Source organism: Quercus robur, chromosome 12 (assembly GCF_932294415.1).
Source record: "Quercus robur chromosome 12, dhQueRobu3.1, whole genome shotgun sequence".
Classification (NCBI taxonomy): Eukaryota; Viridiplantae; Streptophyta; class Magnoliopsida; order Fagales; family Fagaceae; genus Quercus; species Quercus robur.
Genome location: NC_065545.1, coordinates 2,722,641 through 2,746,231, shown reverse-complemented (window position 1 = coordinate 2,746,231; position 23,591 = coordinate 2,722,641). Strand labels below are relative to the sequence as shown.

At 42.2% G+C, this 23,591-nt stretch overlaps 1 protein-coding gene across 1 annotated transcript; it reads left to right on the top strand.

The window, feature by feature from the left end:
• The first annotated feature begins 696 nt into the window (after positions 1-696).
• Positions 697-2,703, top strand: LOC126709811 (2-methylpropanoate--CoA ligase CCL4-like). The gene has a single exon (XM_050410154.1). The coding sequence runs from the start codon at positions 821-823 to the stop codon at positions 2,471-2,473; it is 1,653 nt and encodes a 550-aa protein (XP_050266111.1). The 5' UTR covers positions 697-820; the 3' UTR covers positions 2,474-2,703.
• Positions 2,704-23,591: the final 20,888 nt, after the last annotated feature.

Genomic DNA, 23,591 nt, shown 5'->3' with positions numbered 1-23,591 from the left:
TAGTAACTGAGTTTTTTTACACCCCGATTCTAATGCTTTCACATTAGATTATCTATTTTATACTATATTTCTTTAAAATATCAATTTTTTATTAATTTTTAATTATTTCTCTTTTTTTTTAGACAAATAAAATTCACTATCATTCTCCATCCTCAAAATATGTAAATAAATAATAAAAAATGAAAAATTAAATGCAAAACCAACGGCTAGTAACAATCATGTATTCTTACGCAGTTGAACTTTTGGATTTAGGGTCTATTTGAAATTCGCTTATTTTGCTGAAATTGAAATTTTTTTGCTGAAAGTATTGCAAATAAATATAAAAGTTAGTTGAAATAGTATAGTAGGACATATGAATAGTAACAAAAAGTGCAATAAGACTCATGAATAACAGCAAAAATAAATTGAAAAGTAAAATAAATTGGTAAAATTAATCATTTCAAACCGACACTTAGTGTGCGTTTGGACTGAAATGAAAAATTAAAATTATTTTACTATTTAACTTATTTTTTTACTATTTATGGGTTTCACGGCACTTTTTGGCACTATTTATAAATTCTACTATATTATTTCAACTAACTTTTACTTTTACCGATCGTATTTTTAACAATAATTTTTAAATTTTAATAAAATATACGGTAGGTAAACATAACCATAATATACGGCACCGATGCGAGTGCCCTAACAAGAATGTATGTCCTTGACGTGATGGAAGGTCTTTAAATTTGGAGTAAACAAAGTCTCCCTCACTCGAAGTTTCCCACATACACACGAAGGTGTAGTAGCTTTGACACAAAGATCAGTGCGTGTGAGTAACAGAATGGATCAACTAAAACCAAGCCCATCAAACTCCTCTCCTCTCACTCCCTTAGGCTTCTTAGAAAGAGCAGCCACCGTGTATGGCGATTGTCCATCTGTTGTGTACAACACCACCACCTACACGTGGTCACAGACCCACCGTCGATGTCTCCAACTAGCCTCATCAATCGTATCGCTCGGCATCAAGAGAGGCCACGTGGTGTCTGTCGTGGCCCCCAACATCCCCGCCATGTACGAGCTCCACTTCGCCGCCCCTATGTCCGGTGCCATTTTCCACACCATCAACATTCGCCTCGACGCGCGTACAATCTCCGTCCTACTCCTCCACAGCGAGTCAAAGCTCGTCTTCGTCGATTGCCTCTCACGCGCTCTCATCCTCGAAGCCATCTCTTTCTTCCCGCCGCATATCAAGCCTCCACTTCTCATCCTCATCACCGATGATCAGGTCTCACCATCATCAGACACCATTCGTTTCCACGACACTTACGAAAGTATGGTCGAGAAAGGTGATCCTAAGTTCGAGTGGGTTCGGCCTGAAAACGAGTGGGACCCAATGATCCTTAACTATACCTCAGGTACAACCTCGGCTCCTAAGGGAGTTGTTCATACTCACAGAGGCACATTCTTCACAATTCTTGATGGGCTCTTAGACTGGTCGGTACCAAAACAGCCAGTTTACCTGTGGACCCTAGCTATGTACCATGTCAACGGTTGGGGTTTCTCGTGGGGCATGGCAGCCGTGGGTGGGACCAACATTTGCCTCCGTAAGTTCGACGCGCCCATTATCTACCGTCTGATTGAAAAACACAATGTGACTCACATGTGTGGTGCACCAGTGGTTCTGAACATGCTGACGAATTATTCTAACAACCTCAAACCGCTCAAAAGCCCGGTTCATGTAATCACGGCCGGTTCTCCACCACCGGCTACTATACTCCTAAAAGCCGAGTTATTGGGTTTTGTGGTGACTCATGGGTACGGGTTGACTGAAACCGGTGGTATCGTTGTTTCATGCGCTTGGAAAAAACAGTGGAACAAGTTCCCTGCTACGGAGAAAGCGAGGCTCAAAGCGAGACAAGGAGTGAGGACTATTGGGATGACCAAAGTGGACGTGGTGGACAAAGAGACAGGAGTGAGTGTGAAACGTGATGGGTTGTCAATAGGAGAAATAGTATTGAGAGGTCCGTGCTTAATGCTTGGTTATCTCAAAGACCCAGTTGGGACCTCGAAGTGTTTGACAAAAAATGGCTGGTTTTTCACTGGGGACATGGGTGTTATGCACCCAGATGGGTACATGGAGATTAAGGATCGTTCAAAGGATGTGATTATAAGCGGCGGTGAGAATTTGAGCAGTGTGGAGGTTGAGTCTGTGCTTTACACACATCCGGCGGTGAATGAGGCGGCCGTGGTGGCTCGGCCCGATGAGTATTGGGGCGAGACGCCATGTGCGTTTCTGAGCTTGAAGGAGTTGACTCATAAGCCAAGTGAGAAAGAGATTATTGAATTCTGTAGGGCTAAGTTGCCACACTACATGGTGCCCAAAACGGTAGTGTTTAAGGATGAGCTGCCAAAGACTTCTACTGGGAAAATTCAGAAGTTTGAGCTGAGACAGATTGCCAAAGCCATGGGTGCGCCAACAGTTAGTCGGATTTAGTCAATTTTAGTTGTCTGATCTTTTAACCGCTGTTGTGTGATTATTGTCAATGTGGTTGTTGTTGTTGTTTGGGTCGACTCGCACGAGTCACTATCCATTTCCTTAATTTCTAGTTTCCCCTCGTCATAAACAAATAAAATCAACGTTGTCCTGCTGCCGTGCTGCTTCATGTGGTTCTAATAATCCAGTTGTTCTTCATGCTCGCAATAAGTCAACTGTGGTTCAAGTTTCATTGTATCTTACTTGCTGCATGAATTATTAGCTACTCATATTTGATGTTGCAGCGACCAAATTACCAAAAAAACCAACTTATTAGCGACGACATGAGTACGCACTATATACATAGTGCATATTCTTCTTTCAAAGAAAAAAAAGGTCAACAGCAGCAACTAGCTACCATTCTAAACCGCTCCAGTTAAAGACGAATATGAAAATATTAATACAAGTTACAACCTGGCTCTCATATCGTTGATTGTGTTTAAAAAAATTTAATTTTTTAAAAAACATTATATATTATCCTCCAAATTAAAAAAAGAATATATATATATATGAGATGAGTTCAAATTACACATTTTCTAAACTATTGAATTTTAATAGATCCAACGGTAAAAAAAAAAATACTTATTAATGCTAATATTCTGATTAGGATCTCATTAATTACCCTTTATTTATTGCATTCCATACCTATCTCTAAACCCAAAAAAACACAAAAAAGTATACATCTCTCTCTAATTTTTTGTCCACTATTTCTCAAAAAAAAAAAAAAAAAAAACAATTCCTTCATTGCACGTCTCTCTATCTCTTTCTCCTCCACCGCTCTTCCACCTCCATGGCCAAGTCACCGGCAGATTAAAAAAAAAACCGTTGGTTTAACAACTGGTTAGTCTCCCACTACTTTTTGAAGTTGTCAAGTACAATTTTGTCACCAACTTCACATGGTTTCTTTTTGAAGTTGTTTTGTGCAACACCACCACCGTCATCTTCTTCTCTGGCCAGCTGCATCTTTGCCGCTTTCTTCTTCTTCTATTTTTTTTTTTCCTAACTTCACAACCTTCAGACTTCAGTGCATGCCGTCTCTCTATTTTGCAAAATGATGATTGACAAAGGCACATTGGAAATTGTGGCAAAGATGGCTACAATTCATTGTGGTTCTTGTGGCCAACATAAAGTCACATGCACTTAATTGTTTTTTTTTTTTTTGGTCTAATCATATGGTATATACTACCTTATATTCATAAAGTTATCTTAAAATGAATGTAGTAGTATACTACCTTATATCCATTAATTTTGTTGAAAATTTATTGTGTTAATAAATTACTAATAATAATATTGTTGTGGCTTGTGGGTTTTTTTTCTTAAATTTTAAAATTTAAACTAAAGAAATAAATATTAGATAGAAAAATAAAATAAAATAATATTAATTTTTATATAGGTTAAAGATTCCTAACTTTGCAAGTCAAGAAATATTTTGAATCGTTACATATGATAAATTCCTAAAAATTAATATTAGAATACATCCACAAATTAATATTATGATGTGTATACATTTTTTGGTCAGCTAAAATCAACACTTGCGAAACTTTTTTTTGGTTATACTTGCCCCCCTCAAGTTCAAATCCTGGTTCCGTCCCTGTTTTTTGCTAACTAGATAATGTATATGCTAACATTGCAAATCTTTATAGCTACTGCATTTGTAAACGGATTTTGTATCAACATAGTAACACTAGTTCAATATCATCACCAGTACTTGTGATGAATCTTGGTATGGAGATATATAAATTTTTTTGTATTAAAAACCCATAAAAAATTCACTAGGCATGCCACAAATGGAGTTCGAATTGCATTGATGATTAAACCAATACACACACTTCACCCTAAAAAACAAAGATATAATTTGACATTCATAAGTATAGTTCAATATTGAGCTATGTCATATATTTCAAAATCAAGAATTTTCCATTGAGGTGTTTGACAAAGAAAAATGAAAAAAAAAAAAAAAAAAAAAAAAAAAAACTAATTAATTACATAGGATGAACATTTTTTTTTCTTGGGAAAGTTTATCCAACGCATTTCCTTTATCTTAACTATTAATTTTTCCCTTGTTATAACCAGTTGTGCCACCAATTGTGCGCAACTGGTTGTGCAACCAACGGCTTCTTTTTTCTTTTTTTCTTCCGGCGACTTGACCATAGAGGTGGAAGAGCGGTGGAGAAGAAAGATGATGATACTGAAAACAATACCACCAATGAGTCGCACGCTCCTCACTCGATCGCAAATGGCACCTGCACAACGAAAAGGAATAACCTAGCAGAGAGCACCGGTGTGATACCGGCCGAATACCCTCCGAAGGTCAAGTTAGAATTATTCTCACTGCTCTAGAGTGCTAGAGAGGGTAAAATTACGCGTACCTTGGTTTGTGAGGGTGCTTGGGTTTTTATAGTAGAGAGGGCTGACCCTCTTTTCCTTGGAGTAGAAGTCTTTTCCTTATCGGAGTCTTCTTGGGCGTATTTTACGGGATCCTTTCCATATAGGAGTTCTTAGGTTCCATGAAACGTGGGGAGCAAGTTATTTATTTGTACATGTAAACGTGCGGAATAGGCATTTCATAGACTGACGCCGTCAGTCTACGTTATCCCGTCAGTCTACACTTATCCCGTAACCTTCAGGATGTTCGACTTTATGTGTTCTTTTGCCTTAGGTCACCGTCAGCCTCGAAGGTATGCTGACGGCAAGACCGTCTCGTCACCCTTGTTAAGTATGTGCCGTCACCCTTTTCAGGTCTTCACCGTCGCTCTTGTCAGTTATGTACCGTCACGCTGGCCAGCATAATTTTATCCTCATCATTTGCCCCATACTCCATAACTCTGTCACCCTCTGTACTGACGGGCTATGGAGTTTGTTTTCAAAAGAGGCAGAAACATCGTTTGCGTGGATCTGAGCATTTAATGCCTTGGACAGGTGGCTCATTCCCATTGGCCTCACTTCTGACGAGACGTCGCTTCGTCTTCCGCGCCATTTTTTCCATATATAAACAGCGTTTCCAGTCATTTTTCACTATTTCATCCTTGCTGAACTTGTGGAGAGACAGACCGTCGCTCACCTTCCGTCAGCTTCACTTCCGTCAGTTTATCCGTTGCTGTAGCCGTCCAGAAGGCTTCCATACCGGTAAGTTTTCATCCTCCCTCCTTCCTTCTTCTTTTTATTTTTGCCTCATTAGTGAGGCCGTCAGCCTAGGTACTTAGTTTGAACCCGTCACTTGTAGGTAGTCAGATGTCGAGTGACGCGTCTTGTGACGAGTCGTCAGTCCGCGAAGGAGCGGGCTACGACGAGACCTTTGGTTCTGGAAACGAGTCAGACTTCTCCCTCCCGTCAGAGAGAGAGTCGTCAGCCCAATCTCCTGACGGCAATGAGAGTTTTGCTGAGGGAGATGATGAGGGAAGAGGGGATGAAAATGACGGGGGTGGAATGGATATTGACGGAGAGAATAGTGACGGGGAGGAGAGATCCAGTGAAGGAACCTCGGAGGGTACCGTAGATAACCGTCCCTTCATTCTTCCTGAGGATTGGGCCGTCAACAGATTTTTGCCTGGGATGAGTGGTAAAGTTTTTAGGGAGTTACGGATCCGTTATCAAATCCCAGACCACATCCCCCTCCGTCTCCCTAGAGAGGGTGAGAGGTGTTACTCCGGGCGGACAGCGGACGTCGGCATGTATGACGCCATGTTTGCTGCCGGCCTGAGGTTACCGTTGACGGCTCTGCACCGTCAACTAGCTGACTTCCTTGGAATATCCGTCACCCAGGTTGCCCCAAACGCTTGGAGGACTTTTATAGGAGCTGAAATCCTGTGGGGCAGCTTTAGTGGAGGGCACCGTCAGCTTACACTCGGAGAATTTTTTTATTGCTATAGGCCTCATCACATTGCCTCGTCTAAGGGGACTTATCATTTTAATGCCCGAGAGAAAGGGCTACGGTTAGTGTCAGATATGCCTGACTCAAATAGGAACTGGAAGAGTAGGTATTTTTTCGTTGAAGGGACGGACTGGGTGTGCCGTCAGGAGGAGTGGGCGACGATGCCCAGTGGTTACTTTGACAATACCTGGGCCTTTGTCAAGGATTCAGGTTAATCCCGTCACCCATGAGGCTCGTGCGTTTTTTTTGAAGTGACGGTACTAACACTTGTTATTTTTTCTTTTTCCAGCTTATACCCGTCCGCATATAACTGACGAGCAGGAGGAGTTCATCCATCGGATTCTAGAGATTCCTTTGGAGGACCGTAAGTGCAGGGATTTGATCACCCTTGACACCCTCCATTTATACTGTGGGGGCCCAGATCCGTCAGCGGAAGCTCGTAGGTTGGAAGAGTTTGCGCGACGACGTAAGTAGACTTTTATTTTGCCGTCAGTTTCATTCTTTCCGTCACTTTTCCTAAAGTGTTTTCTTTGTGTTGTAGAGATGGAATCTGCGAAGCAAAGGATACGGGCTGCCGCAGCTCGTCAGAAGGAGGAGAGGAAGGCCAAGGAAGCAGGGGGGGAAGCCTCGTCAACCCCCACGGCCGTCGCCAAAGTGGCGAAGAGGAAACCTGACGGGAGTGACGGCCGTCCCTCAAAAAAGCCTGCCGTCACTCCGTCAGTCGAACCATTGAAGGAAAAGTCCCCTCCGACGTCTGGCCATGGTGCGGGAAAGGGGGTGATGACTTCCACTGGTCCCGTCACTGAGGGTCCGTGCCGTCTCCTAACCCACAAAGAATATGCCGTCGGGGAGGTTGAATCCCTGATAAAACCGACGGACATGGAGCCCTGTGATCAAGTAGGGACGGAGGATTTAGGGGCGTAGGCCCTCTTTGATCTCTCCAGGGTAAGTTTCTCACATTTTTGGGTTGAACATGCCGTATCTTGTTTTGGCGTACTTTTTATCTGACGGATACGCTCTTTCAGGCCTTGGTTCGTGTCAAAGCCCTCCGTGACCGTTGTGTAGCGAAGGAGGGGGTCGTCAGTCGAGTTCGCAGCCATAACAAGAACTTGCTGAATCAGCAGGCTCAGTATAAGGAAGCCGTCCGTCTCCTTAACCAGGAGCTGCAGGAAGTTAAGGAGAAACTGACGACGGTCAGTGGCGAGAACGTCAAGCTCCAAGGAGAGGTGACGGCTCTGGAGGAGAAGTTACAGACGGCGGGGGCTGACGCGATTGGAGATTTCAAAACGTCGCAGTCATTTATCGACTCATGTGGTCAATATTACGGCACTGGGTTCGATGACTGCCTTCGACAGGTCGCGTCGGCCTTCCCGGAGCTGGACTTATCTGGGATTTCAATGGATGATGGAGACGACGTCTCTCTTCAGCCAGAACCTACTCCGGAGCATGACGGCTCGGTAGTCCTGGCTCAGCCTGCTGCTAATCCTACAGCTTCAGATTCTCCAACCGTTATCGTGGATGTCGAAGACCATCAGGCTGACGGAAACCCTGCTGACGCTCCTGCTGCTTAATTATGGCTATGTAAAAATTTTTTTTTGAAAATAGTTGTAATCTTTAGACGGTCTTTTGGAGAACAGTTGTAATTTTTTAAACAGTTGTAGTTTTAAACAGTTGTAATGTTTGAGTGCCCTCGTCGTTTATGTTCGTATTTCATTTTCGTCGCTTTTATCTCTTTATTTTATACGAAATTGTTGGAAAATACCCGTCTGCTTGGAATACGTCAGTTCTTTAACCTGTTGAAAACCCCGTCGGTTTTTTTTGACCGTCGGTTTACAATTGTTGTCTTTTTGACTTCTTTGTCGATCCGTCAGTTTTGAGGATCTTGTCCCTAAGATGGTTATTCCATCATGTTGCATCGTTAGCCATTTGGCCTTTTCGGGCCGTCAGCCTTTTTTTTGACCATCGGTTTACAATTGTCTTTTTGACTTCTTTGTCGATCCGTCAGTTTTGAGGATCTTGTCCCCTAGATGGTTATTCCATCATGTTGCATCGTTTAGCCTTTTGGCCTTTTCGGGCCGTCAGCCTTTTTGGCCGTGGCCTTGGATGTTTTTTGACATCGTTCTAGCCCGTCAGTTTTTAGGCGTTGATGTCTTTTGACATCTTTGTCGATCCGTCGGCCTTTTAGCTTAGCCTTTTCGGACCGTTGTTTCTTTGGCTTTTTAGCCTTGATGTTTTCTTTTACATCTTCATTGGTCCGTCAGGTTTTTCTTTAGTCCGTGTTATGGACTTTGTCGTTTTCGGGCCGCAAACTTAGTGGACCGTCGGAAAAAATATACTTCAGCAATTTCTGAATAAAACTCCTCTTATTGCCATATATTTAAATAAAAGTAATTAAAACCAAATTCTGCCCCTTGGGCTAAAAAAGTAATGTTGTGAAAAAACTGGAATAAACGATAAATCTGAGGAGTTAAACTATAATTTGCTGAAAAATAAAAAAGAAGTTGGTCTTCATGCTGCTGCTCCTATTGGTAGTACTTCCGAAGGTGCTCGGTGTTCCATGGATGTGGTAGTTTCTGTCCCTCCAATGTTTCAAGGTGGTAAGTACCTTTTCTCTGCCACGACGAAACTCGGTAAGGACCTTCCCAGTTGGGGCCGAGTTTCCCTTGGGTAGGGTCCCTAGCGGCGCCCATGACCTTTCTAAGAACAAGGTCTCCGACTTGGAAGTCTCTGTGTCGGACCCGAGAGTTGTAGTATTTGGCCATGCGATCCTGGTACCTAGCGAGCCTTTGTTCTGCTGCTGCCCGGATCTCGTCCACTAGGTCAAGCTGTAGTCGTGTAGCCTCATCATTTTTGCTCTCATCGTGGTTGTGTACCCTGTAACTTGCGAGTCCAACTTCGGCCGGGATGACTGCTTCGCTTCCGTACGTCAGGCGGAACGGAGTCTCTCCTGTGGGTGTTCTTGCCGTCGTCCTGTATGCCCATAGTACACTTGGCAATTCTTCGGGCCATATACCTTTTGCCCCCTCGAGCCGAGTCTTGATGATCTTGAGCAAGGATCGGTTCGTGACTTCGACCTATCCGTTAGCTTGAGGGTGGGCGGGGGAGGAGTAGTGGTTCTTTATTCCCAACTGTGAGCAAAAGTCCCGGAAGTGATCGTTGTCGAACTGTCTCCCGTTGTCCGAGACAAAGACTCTAGGAATGGCAAACCTGCATACGATGCATCTCCAGACGAAGCTCCGAACGTTTTTTTCAGTAATCGTGGCTAAAGCTTCAGCTTCCACCCATTTCGTGAAATAGTCGATGCCTACTACCAGGAATTTCAGCTGCTGCATAGCTGTAGGGAACGGTCCCATAATATCTAACCCCCATTGTGCGAACGGCCACGGGGCCGTCATCGGGGTCAGCTCTTTGGTTGGTTGTCTAATGATATTGCTGAACCTTTGGCATTTGTCACAGGCCCGGACGTAGGCTTCAGCGTCCTTCTGCATGGTGGGCCAATAGTAACCCGCTCGCACAAGCTTGTGTACCAGGGATCTGGATCCTGAGTGGTTTCCGCAGATTCCTTCATGCACCTCCCTCATAACGTAGTCTGCCTCTTCCGTACCCAAGCATCTTAGATATGGTCGGGAGAAACCTCTCTTGTACAGGACGTCTTTTATCAGGACGAACCTCGCCGCCTGAACTTTAAGTTTTCTTGCGGCTTCCTTCTCGTCTGGTAAGATGCCGTCTTTTAGGTACGCGACTAACGGCGCGGTCCAGCTGCTGTCGGAGCATATTTCCTGCACGTCACCGATATCTATCAGCGGGGAAAGCTGTATGAAGGAGAGTACATTACCAGGGACGACCATTCGTTCTGCTGAGGCGGCCTTGGCGAGACAGTCTGCTCGCTCGTTTTCCTCTCTGGGAATCTGGATGATTTTGGCTTCTAGGTCGCCTACTCTTGCTCTTACTTCATCAAGGTACTTCTTCATTTTTTCGCTCTTGCACTCGTAGTCTCCATTTATCTGGTTGGTGATGACCTGTGAATCGCAGTAGACGACTACCCTTGCGGCTCCTGCTGCTTTGGCGAGGTCGAGTCCTGCTATCAGAGCCTCATATTCTGATTCATTGTTGGTGGCGGGAAAGTTTAGACGGACCATACATTCAATGGTGTCTCCTTCAGGTGATAGTAACACAATGCCGGTCCCTGCGGCTTGCCTGTTGGATGATCCGTCCGTATGTATGCTCCATTAAGGGGACTCTGCTGCCCCCTGGTCCTCGTCATGGGTGAACTCAGCTATAAAGTCGGCGACAGCCTGTCCCTTGATGGCGGTCCGCGGACGATACTGAATGTCAAATTCGCTCAGTTCGATCGCCCATAATGCCAGTCGGCCCGCGGCCTCGGGGCTGCTCATTGCTCGCCGTAAAGGCTTGTCAGTCAAGACATTTACCGTGTGAGCTTGGAAGTACGGTTTGAGCTTTCGGGCTGCCGTAACCAATGCGAAGGCAAGTTTTTCCATCGGCAGGTATCTTTCCTCGGCACCGCGAAGCGCTCGGCTTGCGTAGTATACGGGCTTTTGCACTCTTTCTTCTTCTCTCATCAGGGCTGTGCTAACAGCTGCGGGGGAGACGGCCAGATAGAGAAAAAGCTCTTCTCCCGGCTGCGACGGGCTCAACAATGGTGGAGAGGAGAGGTAAATCTTCAATTCTTCGAACGCTTGCTGGCATTCGTTGGTCCATTCGAAGGATTTTTTCAGTGTCCGGAAGAAGGGCAAACACTTGTCCGTTGCTCTCGACACGAACCTGTTAAGTGCCGCTATTTTTCCATTTAGGCTCTACACCTCCTTTATACTTCTTGGCGGTGTCATTTCCATAATGGCTCGGATCTTATTCGGGTTCGCCTCGACTCCTCTTTGAGACACCATGAATCCCAAGAATTTTCCTGCCGTTACTCCAAAGGCGCACTTCCCTGGGTTGAGCTTCATATTGTAGGAGCGGAGTGTATCAAATGTTTCTTTGAGATCTCCTAGATGATCTTCCTCCCTCCGGCTCTTAACTAGCATATCGTCCACGTAGACCTGGACATTCCTCCCAATCTGTTGTGCGAACATTTTGTTCATGAGCCTTTGGTATGTTGCGCCTGCGTTCTTTAAGCCGAAGGGCATGACCTTGTAACAGAATAGGCCTTGGCTGGTTACGAACGACGTTTTCTCCTGGTCGGCTTCGTGCATTCGGATTTGGTTGTATCCCGAGAAAGCGTCCATGAAGCTCAGCAACTGGTGTCGGGCCGGGGAGTCTACTAGGACATCGACCCTGGGTAGGGGGTAGCTATCCTTGGGGCAAGCTCTGTTAAGGTCGGTGAAGTCCACACACATCCGCCATTTCCCGCTCGCTTTCTTCACCATTACTACATTTGCTAACCAGTCGGGATAGTACACTTCTCTGATGAAGCTTGCTTCCCGTAGCTTTTTGACTTCCTCTGCTATGGCTCGGTCTCTCTCCGGGGCAAACACCCTCTTCTTTTGTCTGACGGGTGAAAAGGCGGGCGACACATTCAGCTTATGCACCATGATTGAAGGATCTATTCCTGGCATATCTTCATGACCCCATGCGAATACGTCTTGATTTTGCCTAAGGAATGTTATGAGCTCTTGACGGGTCGTGGGGTTAGCGAGTGTTCCAATTTTGGTCGTTCGGCCAGGATCGGAACTGTCAAGGGGTATTTCTTCTAGCTTCTCAACCGGCTCCGTTACCGTCCGGTGCTCTTCTATACTTAAAGTCTGAACCTGATCCTCCATTTCCACCATGGCTATGTAACATTCGCGCGCGGCCATCTGATTCCCGCGCAACTCCCCTACTCCGTAGTCAGTTGGGAACTTAATCATCAGGTGGTAGGTGGAGGTTACTGCCTTCCATGAGTTGAGCGTGGGTCGCCCGAGGATAGCGTTGTAGGCTGATGAGCAATCAACAACCAAGAATGTCACGTCCCTGGCTATCTGTTGGGGGTAATCACCCACAACTACGGATAAGGTGACTGCGCCCAGTGGGAATACTCGGCTCCCGCCGAAGCCGACAAGTGGGGCATTTGTTGGGATCAGTCGCCCCCTGTCGATCCTCATCTGCTGGAACGCGGTGTAGTATAAGATATCTGCTGAACTGCCGTTGTCGACGAGCACCCGGTGCATATTGTAATCTCCTACACGCAAGCTGACGACGAGTGCGTCGTCATGTGGATGGTGAAGGCGTCGTGCGTCTTCTTCTGAGAATCCGATCACGGGACCTTCTCTTCTTGCTATCTTCGACACGGCTCCCGTCAGTTGAACATTCTGTATCATCTGGAGATAGGTCTTACGGGCCTTCTTGGATGACCCGGCAGCGGTTATCCCTCCTACGATCATTCTTATATCCCCAATTGGGGGCCTTGGTCGCTCATTGTCCCGTCGGGGGTGCTGGTCTTGTGCGGGGGGATCCACCCTCTCCTTGCTAACGAATCTCTGCAGCTTTCCTTGTCTAATAAGGGCTTCAATCTGCTGCTTGAGGTCATAGCAATCTGCTGTGTCGTGGCTGTGGTCGTGGTGGAATCGGCAGTACTTATCTCGTGAACGTTTGTTGGGGTCACTCTTCAGCTTTCCTGGGAACGTCAGCGATTCCTCGTCCTTGATCTGCATAAGGACTTGATCTATCGGGGCTGTTAGCGGAGTGAAGCTTGTGAACCTTCCCCCCAGGGGCTTAGGGCGTCTTTCGTCCCTTCGGTCCGCGGTTCTTGCCTTCTTTCGGCTTTGGTCCTGCCGACCGTCCTCCTGCCGTTCTCTTTTTCTAGGCCTCTCTTCCCGAGCTAAGAGTGCATCTTCAGCGTTCATATACTTTGTGGCACGATAAAGTACTTCTGACATGGTTTTTGGGTCGTTTTTGTATATGGAAAACAAAAACTTGCCCTTCTTCAAACCATTTGTAAATGCCGCGACAAGTATCTTGTCGTCAGCTTCGTCGATTGAGAGCGCCTCTTTATTGAAACGGGAGATGTAGGCTCTTAGAGTTTCGTCTTCTCGCTGCTTCATACTCATCAAGCAAGCCGTAGACTTCTTGTACCGGTGGCCTCCAATAAAGTGTGCGGTAAACTGAGCGCTGAGTTCCTTGAAGGTGCTGATGGAGTTTGGGGTCAATCGACTGAACCAAATTCTTGCCGCGCCCTTTAGCGTTGTAGGGAAGGCCCTACACATGATGGCGTCCGCTACTCCTTGAAGGTGCATTAGAGTTTTGAAGGTCTCCAGGTGGTCCAGTGGGTCCTTGACCCCGTCATAACTGTCTATCTGCGGCATGCGGAACTTGCTTGGCAACGGGTAGGAGTTGACGGTAGTGGTGAACGGTGAGTCCGTTCGGTTGACAAGGTCGTCAAGGTCGCTCGATACTCGTCCCTTGAGAGCATTCATCATAACCTCCATTTGTTCCTTCATGGCTTGCATCTCCGCGAGAACGAGGGGCGGAGTGGTTTCCGCGAGGGAGGGGATGCTCGTGTTCTGTCGTTCAGGTTTGCTCGGGGCGTTGCTGGCCTGGGGTCCTTCCTGGTTTCTCCTGTCAGCGCTGGTTCCTTCCTGCTCTGCTCCTTGGTTGTTGGGAGCTGCATTCTTCTGTCTCAGTTGCTCTTCTAGGTCGTGATTTTGCTTTGTGAGGCGCTCCACGGCGGCGGCGAGCGTCCTCACCTGTCTTTCAAGCGCGGTTGTAGGAGTTTCTTCTTCTTGAATGTCGTTGTTGGTCGCCATTGAGCGAGTGAGTACCATGTAACTCTCTTGTCTTGAAAGCGAGAACGTGCTAAAGCGTTCCCCACAGACGGCGCCAACTGATGATACTGAAAACAATACCACCAATGAGTCGCACGCTCCTCACTCGATCGCAAATGGCACCTGCACAACGAAAAGGAATAACCTAGCAGAGAGCACCGGTGTGGTACCGGCCGAATACCCTCCGAAGGTCAAGTTAGAACTATTCTCACTGCTCTAGAGTGCTAGAGAGGGTAAAATTACGCGTACCTTGGTTTGTGAGGGTGCTTGGGTTTTTATAGTAGAGAGGGCTGACCCTCTTTTCCTTGGAGTAGAAGTCTTTTCCTTATCGGAGTCTTCTTGGGCGTATTTTACGGGATCCTTTCCATATAGGAGTTCTTAGGTTCCATGAAACGTGGGGAGCAAGTTATTTATTTGTACATGTAAACGTGCGGAATAGGCATTTCATAGACTGACGCCGTCAGTCTACGTTATCCCGTCAGTCTACACTTATCCCGTAACCTTCAGGATGTTCGGCTTTATGTGTTCTTTTGCCTTAGGTCACCGTCAGCCTCGAAGGTATGCTGACGGCAAGACCGTCTCGTCACCCTTGTTAAGTATGTGCCGTCACCCTTTTCAGGTCTTCACCGTCGCTCTTGTCAGTTATGTACCGTCACGCTGGCCAGCATAATTTTATCCTCATCAAAAGAGATAGAGAGACAGAGAGACATGCAGTGGAGGATTTTTTTTTTTTTTTGAGAAACGATGGAAAAAAAAATTAGAGAGAGATGTATACTTTTTGTGTTTTTTTAGGTTTAGAGATAGGTATGGAATGCAATAAATAATGGATAATTAATGAGATCCTAATCAGAATATTATCATTAATGAGTGTCTTTTTTGACTGTTAGATCTACTTAAATCCAATGGTTTAGAGAATGTGTAACTCTAAAGAGTTACACTAGGTGTAACAAATATATATATATATATATATATATTTTTTTTTTTTTGTTATCAACAAAACTATCATTTTTGAGTTCAACTCTAGTGGATGGATCTCCTAAAAAAAAAAATAAATAAAAAAAAAACCAAAACTCGAGTGGATGGAGGGTGTCAGTTTTTTTTTTTTTTTTTTGGAGAAACAGGTGTAAGTATATTATCCAGTACTAAGGATATATTTAAGCTGGAATTCATCATTAGAAAAAAAAAATCTTGATCCTCAGTTTCCGTTTTCCTTATTAATCAGCTTAATGTTTTAAAGTAAATAAAAATTGAAAAATGCAAAGATACCTTCTTCTTTTTTCTTTTTTTTAAGGGGAGTAAATAATTCAAAGAAATCTATCAAATGTTGCAAAATATTGGTCTAATGATAAAGTCTGTGATAATTTTTTTTTTTTTTTTTTGAAAAACAAGTCTGTGATAGTTAAGTAAGAAATTTAGGGTAAATTTTCATCTACATAAAAAACTAATTAATATTTTAATCTAATAATAAAAAATACAATTATTATATATAAGCGGATGCTATAAGTTAAAACTCTTTAAATAAAAATAAAAGAAATATCTATCACATATTAGATAAAAATAAATAAAAAAAAAAAGTTTGAGCACTAGACCCTCTATAATCATAATTTTTTTTTGAGAGATAATTACAACATGCTGTTAATCCAGCAGCTCGAATCCTTTCCCTCCTAGACCCCCAAGCACTTTATACATAGGAAGATGTCAATTCAACTACAAAGTCTTTGACACCCTCTATAATCATAATTGAAAATCATTACATAAGGTTCGTACTCGGGCTAAGACAAAAAAGAAATCAACGGAAATTCTTTTTCTAAAATGCACGTGGTAATAATTAATTTTGTCTTTATCTTATTTGTTGGGAAGCATTTATAAATCGGAGTTGGCTACTTGGCTTAATTGATTCCTCTACACTTTCAAACAAAAACGTACTTCCCCTACTACCTACCGAACGGTCCAAACCTCCTTCAAGTTTGCTTTTTACATTATATGTAGCATAATCAATACAACGAACGTTAGTTTCTCAAAAAAAAAAAAAAAAAAAAAAAAAATACAACGAACGTTATAAAAATGAATATTATATATAGCAGTCCAAAACCGTGCGATGATATTATTTAATATCGGTTTAGACTTTAGAGTATACTTTTTATTTTTGAAGGGGTTTAGTATACTTAGAAACATGAGGTAGTTTCTCAAACAGAAACGTGAGGTAAAATTAATAATATACAAATTATAGAAATTGAACCTACATATAGGGGGCAGCATGAAGTATTTGGGGGCTTTAGCGAAAACTGAATTGTCTTTTATATATTTAAATATGACATTTAAAAAAAAAAAAAGTAAATATTACTTAAACACTATCATCTTGTTTTAGACTTTTAGATGTAAATTACTAATTAACCACGTATAATTATTTTTTGAGAAAGTATATAAACACAAAAAAAATTTAACAAAACATGCTAAATTCACAACATTTTTACAACAAATCCTAGATATTAAGTTGTTATTAGTTTTAATTTGAACAACCAAAAATTATTTTTTTATCTACCAATAACAGCTAATGATAACATGTTACTTAGGATTTATGATTAAAATTGTTGTAGACGTAGTATTTATCTCTCTTTTTTTCTTTTCTTTTTTTATTTGATAAAAAAATTATTTTATTTATTAGCTAATATTTGGATGTTGGTGCCCGAAGACCAATGATGGATCTGAAGAGTTGCAATATGACTGTGAGGATGTCATAGTCCACGGGCCCAAGGAGGAAAAACGCCTGAGGAAAGGATGAGATGAATCAAAGTACTCTAAGGGATTCCAAGTGGGAGCGAGATTCTAAAGAGAGAGAAAGAGAATCAATGGCTATAAGGGCAGTTTCTAGCTTGGAGTAGCCTGTCTCCTCCACATTAAATGGTGGACAACAGTTTTAGCAGCTGCATTGATGAGGAAGTAATCTGAACAGTGCAAGTCACAGCTAAGCAAACTCCTTCCACCATCTTCTTTAGATGTAGAGAAAGACAAGTGTCATAAGAGGAAGCTAGTTAGGTAGGAATGGATTGTTAAGATATAAAGAAGGGAGAAGTATATAAGAAAAGAGGGGTTGACTGAAAAAGGGATCTGAAATAGAAGTATCAAAAAACACGTAAGTACTAAACAAGAGCAAGAAGAACAGAGAGAGAGAAAGGAAAGTGAACAGTGTAACTATTTGTACAATCTTGGCCTCCTCGGGCAAGCTTGTGAAGGGGTATATGCCCTTCCATTCTATAAATTTAACATTTTCTTCTCTATCTTGATCCTCGGGCAGAGTCCTCTCTTATTGTTCGTTTCCTTCTCTTACAAATTTTATTGATTTAGACCAAAGTTGAACTGTACAACTCAGTTGTCTAAGTGGGCTTGGGTTGCAAGATCTTTTGGTCCTTACATTGGGCTTAATTAATTCTATTACAATTAAAGAAATAACCCTATGGTTAAAATTTGGGGCAATTTCCTACATGGGGGTCTTAGACGATCGTCTCATTTGCCTATACTATAGAGTCGGCCATGCCTACATAATAAATTGTTCTATTCGACAAATATTGTTACTCACTCAGGAATGAACATTAAGTGAGAATAATTTTTGGCAAATTTATTTTTCTAAGATGTAAATGAATGTTTTGCAAAAGTGATTTTCATTGATTTTCGTAAAAAGATTTAAATAATTTTTTGTTTCTTCTTATTTAATTGCATTTAGGGTTCCAATCTCAAAAATCCCTAACCTTAATATGAAACATTCAATTACTACATGAAAAATATTAATCAAACAAAATTTTAAATAAAAATTAGGATTTAAGTCCTTATTATCCTCAATTATCTAATAGTAACAATTTGTTTTTTCAAAAATTATTGTGAATTTTTTGCATGTCATACCTACAAAGAAAGCGTTAATGATGGAAGATACGTAGCATGCATGCTAAAGAGATATGAAGATTATTATTAGAAAGTTTCTTTAGAAGTGTAAAGTGGTGGGCTGTGCTAGTGGTGTTAGGCTGCTTCCTGCGGCACTAGGCCCAAGTTTTCTGGATAAGGGAGTCGGGACCGGTTCAGCTACAACTCAAGTTGGTCGGGCTTGTGTGCAAACTAGGCCATGTTTGCCAGGAACGTGCTTACGGCAGGTAAAACTGTTTCATACAAGTTGTAGCTGACAGACATAATAATAATAAAATAAATAAAATATATGGCCACTCAGTGGGAAATGACCAAACAACCCTTGAACGCAATTACAGAAGTAATAATAATCATTTTTTATGGAAAGGAAAGAACAGAACGAAAGTGAACAAGTATTAATATGTATGGGTTAATCAGAATGTTAGGAAATCAACTAAAATCCGGTCCGCAAGAGCAAAGCCAAAAAGGAAAGAACGTTCCTTCTCAGCAAAATTAATCTCTCAGAAAAAAGTCCTGCCGTGGAGATTAACTACCCTGAGGGAAACGGACCTGAGTGGTTTATGCATAGAGGCTCCTTGTGGTTTTCACAAAGAGCACGACTTCATGAGGGAGAGAAGGAATCAATCTACCGGTGCATGCCTGCCATTCAAATTCTCACTTTGTTTTCTTTCTGGTTGTTTTCTTTCTTTCTTTCCCACTCGTTTCTTTTTCTATTTCTTGGTTTCTCTTTTCAAATTCCTATTTCTTAGTGAAGGTTCTTGTTACTTTCCCTTCTATTCACGGCAAGACCCTCTTTTTATAGTGCCTGCCGTGATCAGATTTTACTGTTTTAGCCCATAACCTTCTTTGTCTGGTCTGGGTGTACTGGCTGATCATCACTGTTCCGTCTGTGTGCCACCCCCCCCCCCATCACCAAACAAAGAAGGGTATTTTGTTTGCTTATCTGTTGTAGCACCCTTTCCTGCTACGGTCTGGATTCTTTCTCTCTACCTATCCCTCATAGCATGCACCTAGTGGTTCCAACTCAACTTGCTTCTTTTGGGTAGTAAGTCATCCCAACAGGACACCTCCCCGCAAGAGCCTGAACCGGAACCTCAAAAATAGATTTTTCCCCTCTCTCCACCACCAAACCATGCCCTCTAAATCTCTGACCCCCAACCTCACCATGCTCTGTATTGGTTGGGTACAAGCTGGTGGTGCTTGGGCCTTGCATGTGCCTTCCTTTCATATGTGTCCAAAATTTGCCTGCTGCCCATTCGTCTGCCGTGGTTTGGAGGCTTGCCTGCATAGCTTGCCATCCATTTTCTTTGACCTTTTATGTGGGCTGCTTTTTGATTTCCCGCTCCTCTTAGGAGCTGGGCCTTATTTGATGATGGACCTTATATTTCTTTGACCCACTTCTTGATTTCCCTCATTTCCTGCCATATTGTTCTGTTATTCCTACTGTAATGACTCAATCCTGCTTGGCCTTTTTAGGCCAGCCATTTACTCTTTCCCCCAATGGCTTTGTGTGGCCACTGGTTTTTCTTACTTACGGGCTCCTGTGTCCCTTTTGTCTTTCTCTTGGGCATCCTTGGCCCACTTGCTTCTTTGGGCTTCCTTGGCCCTTTTACTAATTCTGCATTCCCATGGGCTTTTACTAACTTCATTGGGTTTCCCTGACCCAATTATCTTATTCTCATCCTTGGGGTTCATGGATTTGCCATAAACCTCTTACTTTCTTAGTTTGCATTACTTTGAGCCTACGGCATCCCTTTCTCACTTTTCTACATTATACACTGCCCATGGGATGCTATTTCTCTCTTTCCGGGCTTCTTTAAGCCCACTTACCTCTTCAAGACTCATTTGTTTATTTCATGAGCCTATGATCCATTATTCCTGCCGCTTGGGTTTAATGGTTTTGCCATCTGCTTGCCAATTCTTTGCTGCCATTGTTATTGGGTTTTGCTTTTTTCTACCTGGATTCTTACAAATGGCCCTCAACAAGAAGAAGTTTCTCTTATACTTTATAGTAGAAACCGAAGCCATAATTTTTGTTAAAAACGCATTGAAATGGCATAAAATTTCCTTTATCTCAAATAGGAGGTGGAAATAAAAAAATTTGTTTAAATGGAAAGAAATTAATTTATTTAAGGATATATGATATTTGTTTTAATATATAAAGCATTTTTGTCAAAGAATGGTAAAAATGGCAGGAGTAAGTTCTGGAGTAATATTGCTCATTTATGGACATATTTATATTCAAGGTTATTTTATTCTCAAAAAAAAAAAAGGTTATTTGACATGAAAATGGTAAGAAAGTATATTGTTATTTAAGAAGATTAGTTTTAAAAATATGTATTTATTATTAATACATAACAAATAAGTAGACATACGTGTGGCAGATTTTCATAACGTACCTTTGTGAATAGTAAATAGCAAAAAGATATAAAAAATATATATTATTAAATAATATATACTTGCACCATCAAGGCATTAACTCTGAGAGTATTAGATATAATAATTAGTGGGTTTCAGTTAGCTTAACTAGTAAAGTCTTTGATGGTTGAGCAAAAAGTTTGGGGTTCAATCTGTGCCTACACCAAAAACCGATTAGTGTCTTGCTCTGATAATAAAGAACTATTATCATGAACGAACGCCATAAGTTGAAACTATCTAAAATAAAATAAAAATAAAAATAAAAAAGATACAATAATTATACCATTAATTTAAGATCAATTCAAATAAATGAGTTTATTATGTATTGTTAAAAATATTCCTAATATAGATTTCCTTCTTAACTTACAATGTTTCATTAATTCTTTGTTATCCATAATCATCTCTCGAAAAATTTCTTATGCAAACTTTTTGATAATTAAAGTTTCCTTTGAGTTATGTCTTCCTCCATTAAACCTTGATTCCCATTTTGAATCTATATCCAATTTTGAATCTCAATTTAAATTTGGTCATTCATGAAAAATTAGGAATTTGACTAAACTAGATTGCCAACGAGCAGGTTTGCAATGATGGAAGAATGAAAGATCTTAATATATGGATTGTACTATGTTATTTAGTAAGTTGTAGTTTTTTTTTTTTTCAAAAAATAAAAGGTTTGTAGTATTTTATTTTGGTAAGTATAGTCTGTAACTTCATGAACAACCATAAGTACTAGTATGCTTATTTAGGACCCACTTTAAGTGCTTGGTGAGCTGAATATTTAGACCATTAATGTTGAAAAATTATTAAATATTTATCCAATATTTATATCAATTGTAAAATATTAGTATTATTTAGTTAACTTTTTATTATGGTATACATGTGTAGGGATAAGGGCCTGAATTTGTATATTGGGCCTTGGGCCTTGGCCGAGGACATTAGTTGGTCCGAGGATGGGTAAACAGTAATGAGGGTGTCAAGCTCAGAATCCTATAAGTAAGATGCAAACAGGAAGGTTGTGGAAGGCGATCCGAGGAGGAGTATATCCTCGGACAAACAAAGCACAGATCAAAGGTATATCCTGTCGATTAGAGTGGCCTTCCAGGAAGATCTACTGATAGCAACGTGTATTACAAACGTACAAGAGGGATGGGGGCCCAGAATAGTGCTGCATTGAATGCTCTACAGCTAACTTTCTGGCCGCATTTATGTGGAGAAAACCCCTGAACAGTGCTGCATTGGCTACCCTAACTCACAAAGGGCCAAAAATGGTGTCCGATGCGACAAACACTCAAGTGGTGGCCTGGATGATCAACAAATAGAGGGTCAAGATCATCGAAAGGGAACTATATAATGTAAGAGACCCTTTATAGAGAGAGGATCAGAAAAATCAAGAAAGAAACATTGTAGCTGATGGTGTCTAAAAATAACCAACTCCTTATTCGTCCATAGAGGTCGTCCATAGAAGGGATAATAAACTGGCCACTCGTCCTTAGTCCACAAGGGATAAAAGGACTAGCTGCTCATCCTTAGTCCACAAGGGATAAAAGGACTAGTCACTCGTCCTTACTTCACAAGGGATAAAGGGACTAGCTGCTCGTCCTTCGTCCACAGGGATCTCTGGACGAGATCTCCTACTGTTGAACAACCTCCCGTCCAGCATTGCTTAGGACGAGCCCAACAACGGTTGCGGTATGAAAAGATAACTGTCATAGCGGTTATGATGTTATACTCTCCGGACTCCGCGAAAATAGGGGAAGTTATCCAACGGGTAACCGTTTGCTAAACCTATTAAAGGGCATGAATCTCCGACAAAAAAAGGTTAAGTACTTCCAGACACCATCTCTTTAAGTTGAGAATTCTTTGTTTCAGAAGAAAATGCTAACTTTACTATTTGAGGGTTTGTGGCCGGTCAACCCCGGTCTCCTCTGATCTCTAATTTCTTATATTTCATGCCCTCAACATCATCACTATCCATGCTGTTCAATTCACTGATTTCTTGATCGTTATCAGTTGGCGCCATCTGTGGGGAGAGATTGTTTTACAATTTTCTTCTCCGTGACAAAAGGTTGATGGTACGGACCAGATCGAGGGCAACTAGCCCAGGCCATTAGGGAAGCAGAGATGCTTCAAGCAACCCTCATCGTGATAGCCAATCTGCACCGGTCATGCAGACATCATCTATCCAACATGTGCAATCAATGGTGGCCGCAATGGCGGAGTTAACTCGCCAAAACCAAGAGTTAAGAATGGAAATTAATCTAAAGAGGCAAACATGTGAAGAACGTGAAGGAGGAGTACAAATACAAAGTCATGATGATAGAGAGAATACTGAGATTGGAAGTTAGTTAAGAGGCACCACTTCACGAACGGTACCACATTTGAAAGAAGAGATGGACCAAATGAAGAGGGTCATGGAGGAAATGAAAGAGAATATGAGGAGGGCGAATCCGATAGAAGATTTGGTCCACAGAACTGATTCCTCCTTTACGGCTTCCATCAACGGTCACCCTCTACCATCGAAGTTCAAGTTGCCTTCTCCAGATTCGTATGATGGAACACGCGACCCGTTTGATCACATGGCCACCTTTAAGACCATTATGCATCTTCAAGAGGTTCCCGACGAAATAATGTGTAGAGCCTTCCCTACTACCCTCAAGGGCCCAGCACGAGTTTGGTTCAGCAAAATACCCCTGAATTCGGTAAGTTCTTTTGAAGAGTTGAGCAAGTTGTTTATTAATAATTTCATTGGAGGACAAAGACACAAGCGTTCCTCGTCCAGCTTGTTGACCATAGAGCAGGGAGAGAACAAGAGCCTACGGTCGTTCATCACCCGTTTCAACAGAGAAGCCCTGAGTGTGGACGAGGTAGATGATAAGCTCCTATTGGCGGCCTTCCATAATGGGGTAAATTCGGATTTGTTTATACATAAACTCTATGAAAAGAACCTCAGTCTATGGCCAAACTCGTCCATTCGGCGCAAAATTTTATGAATGCAGAAGACGCGATCATTGCTAAGAAGAGGAAGAGATTTGAGAAAGTAGAGGCAAACCCCAGTCGCCATCCTGAGTAAGGCTCTTGTCCAAAGAAAGGACGGACGGAAGAAAGGAAAGACCGAGAT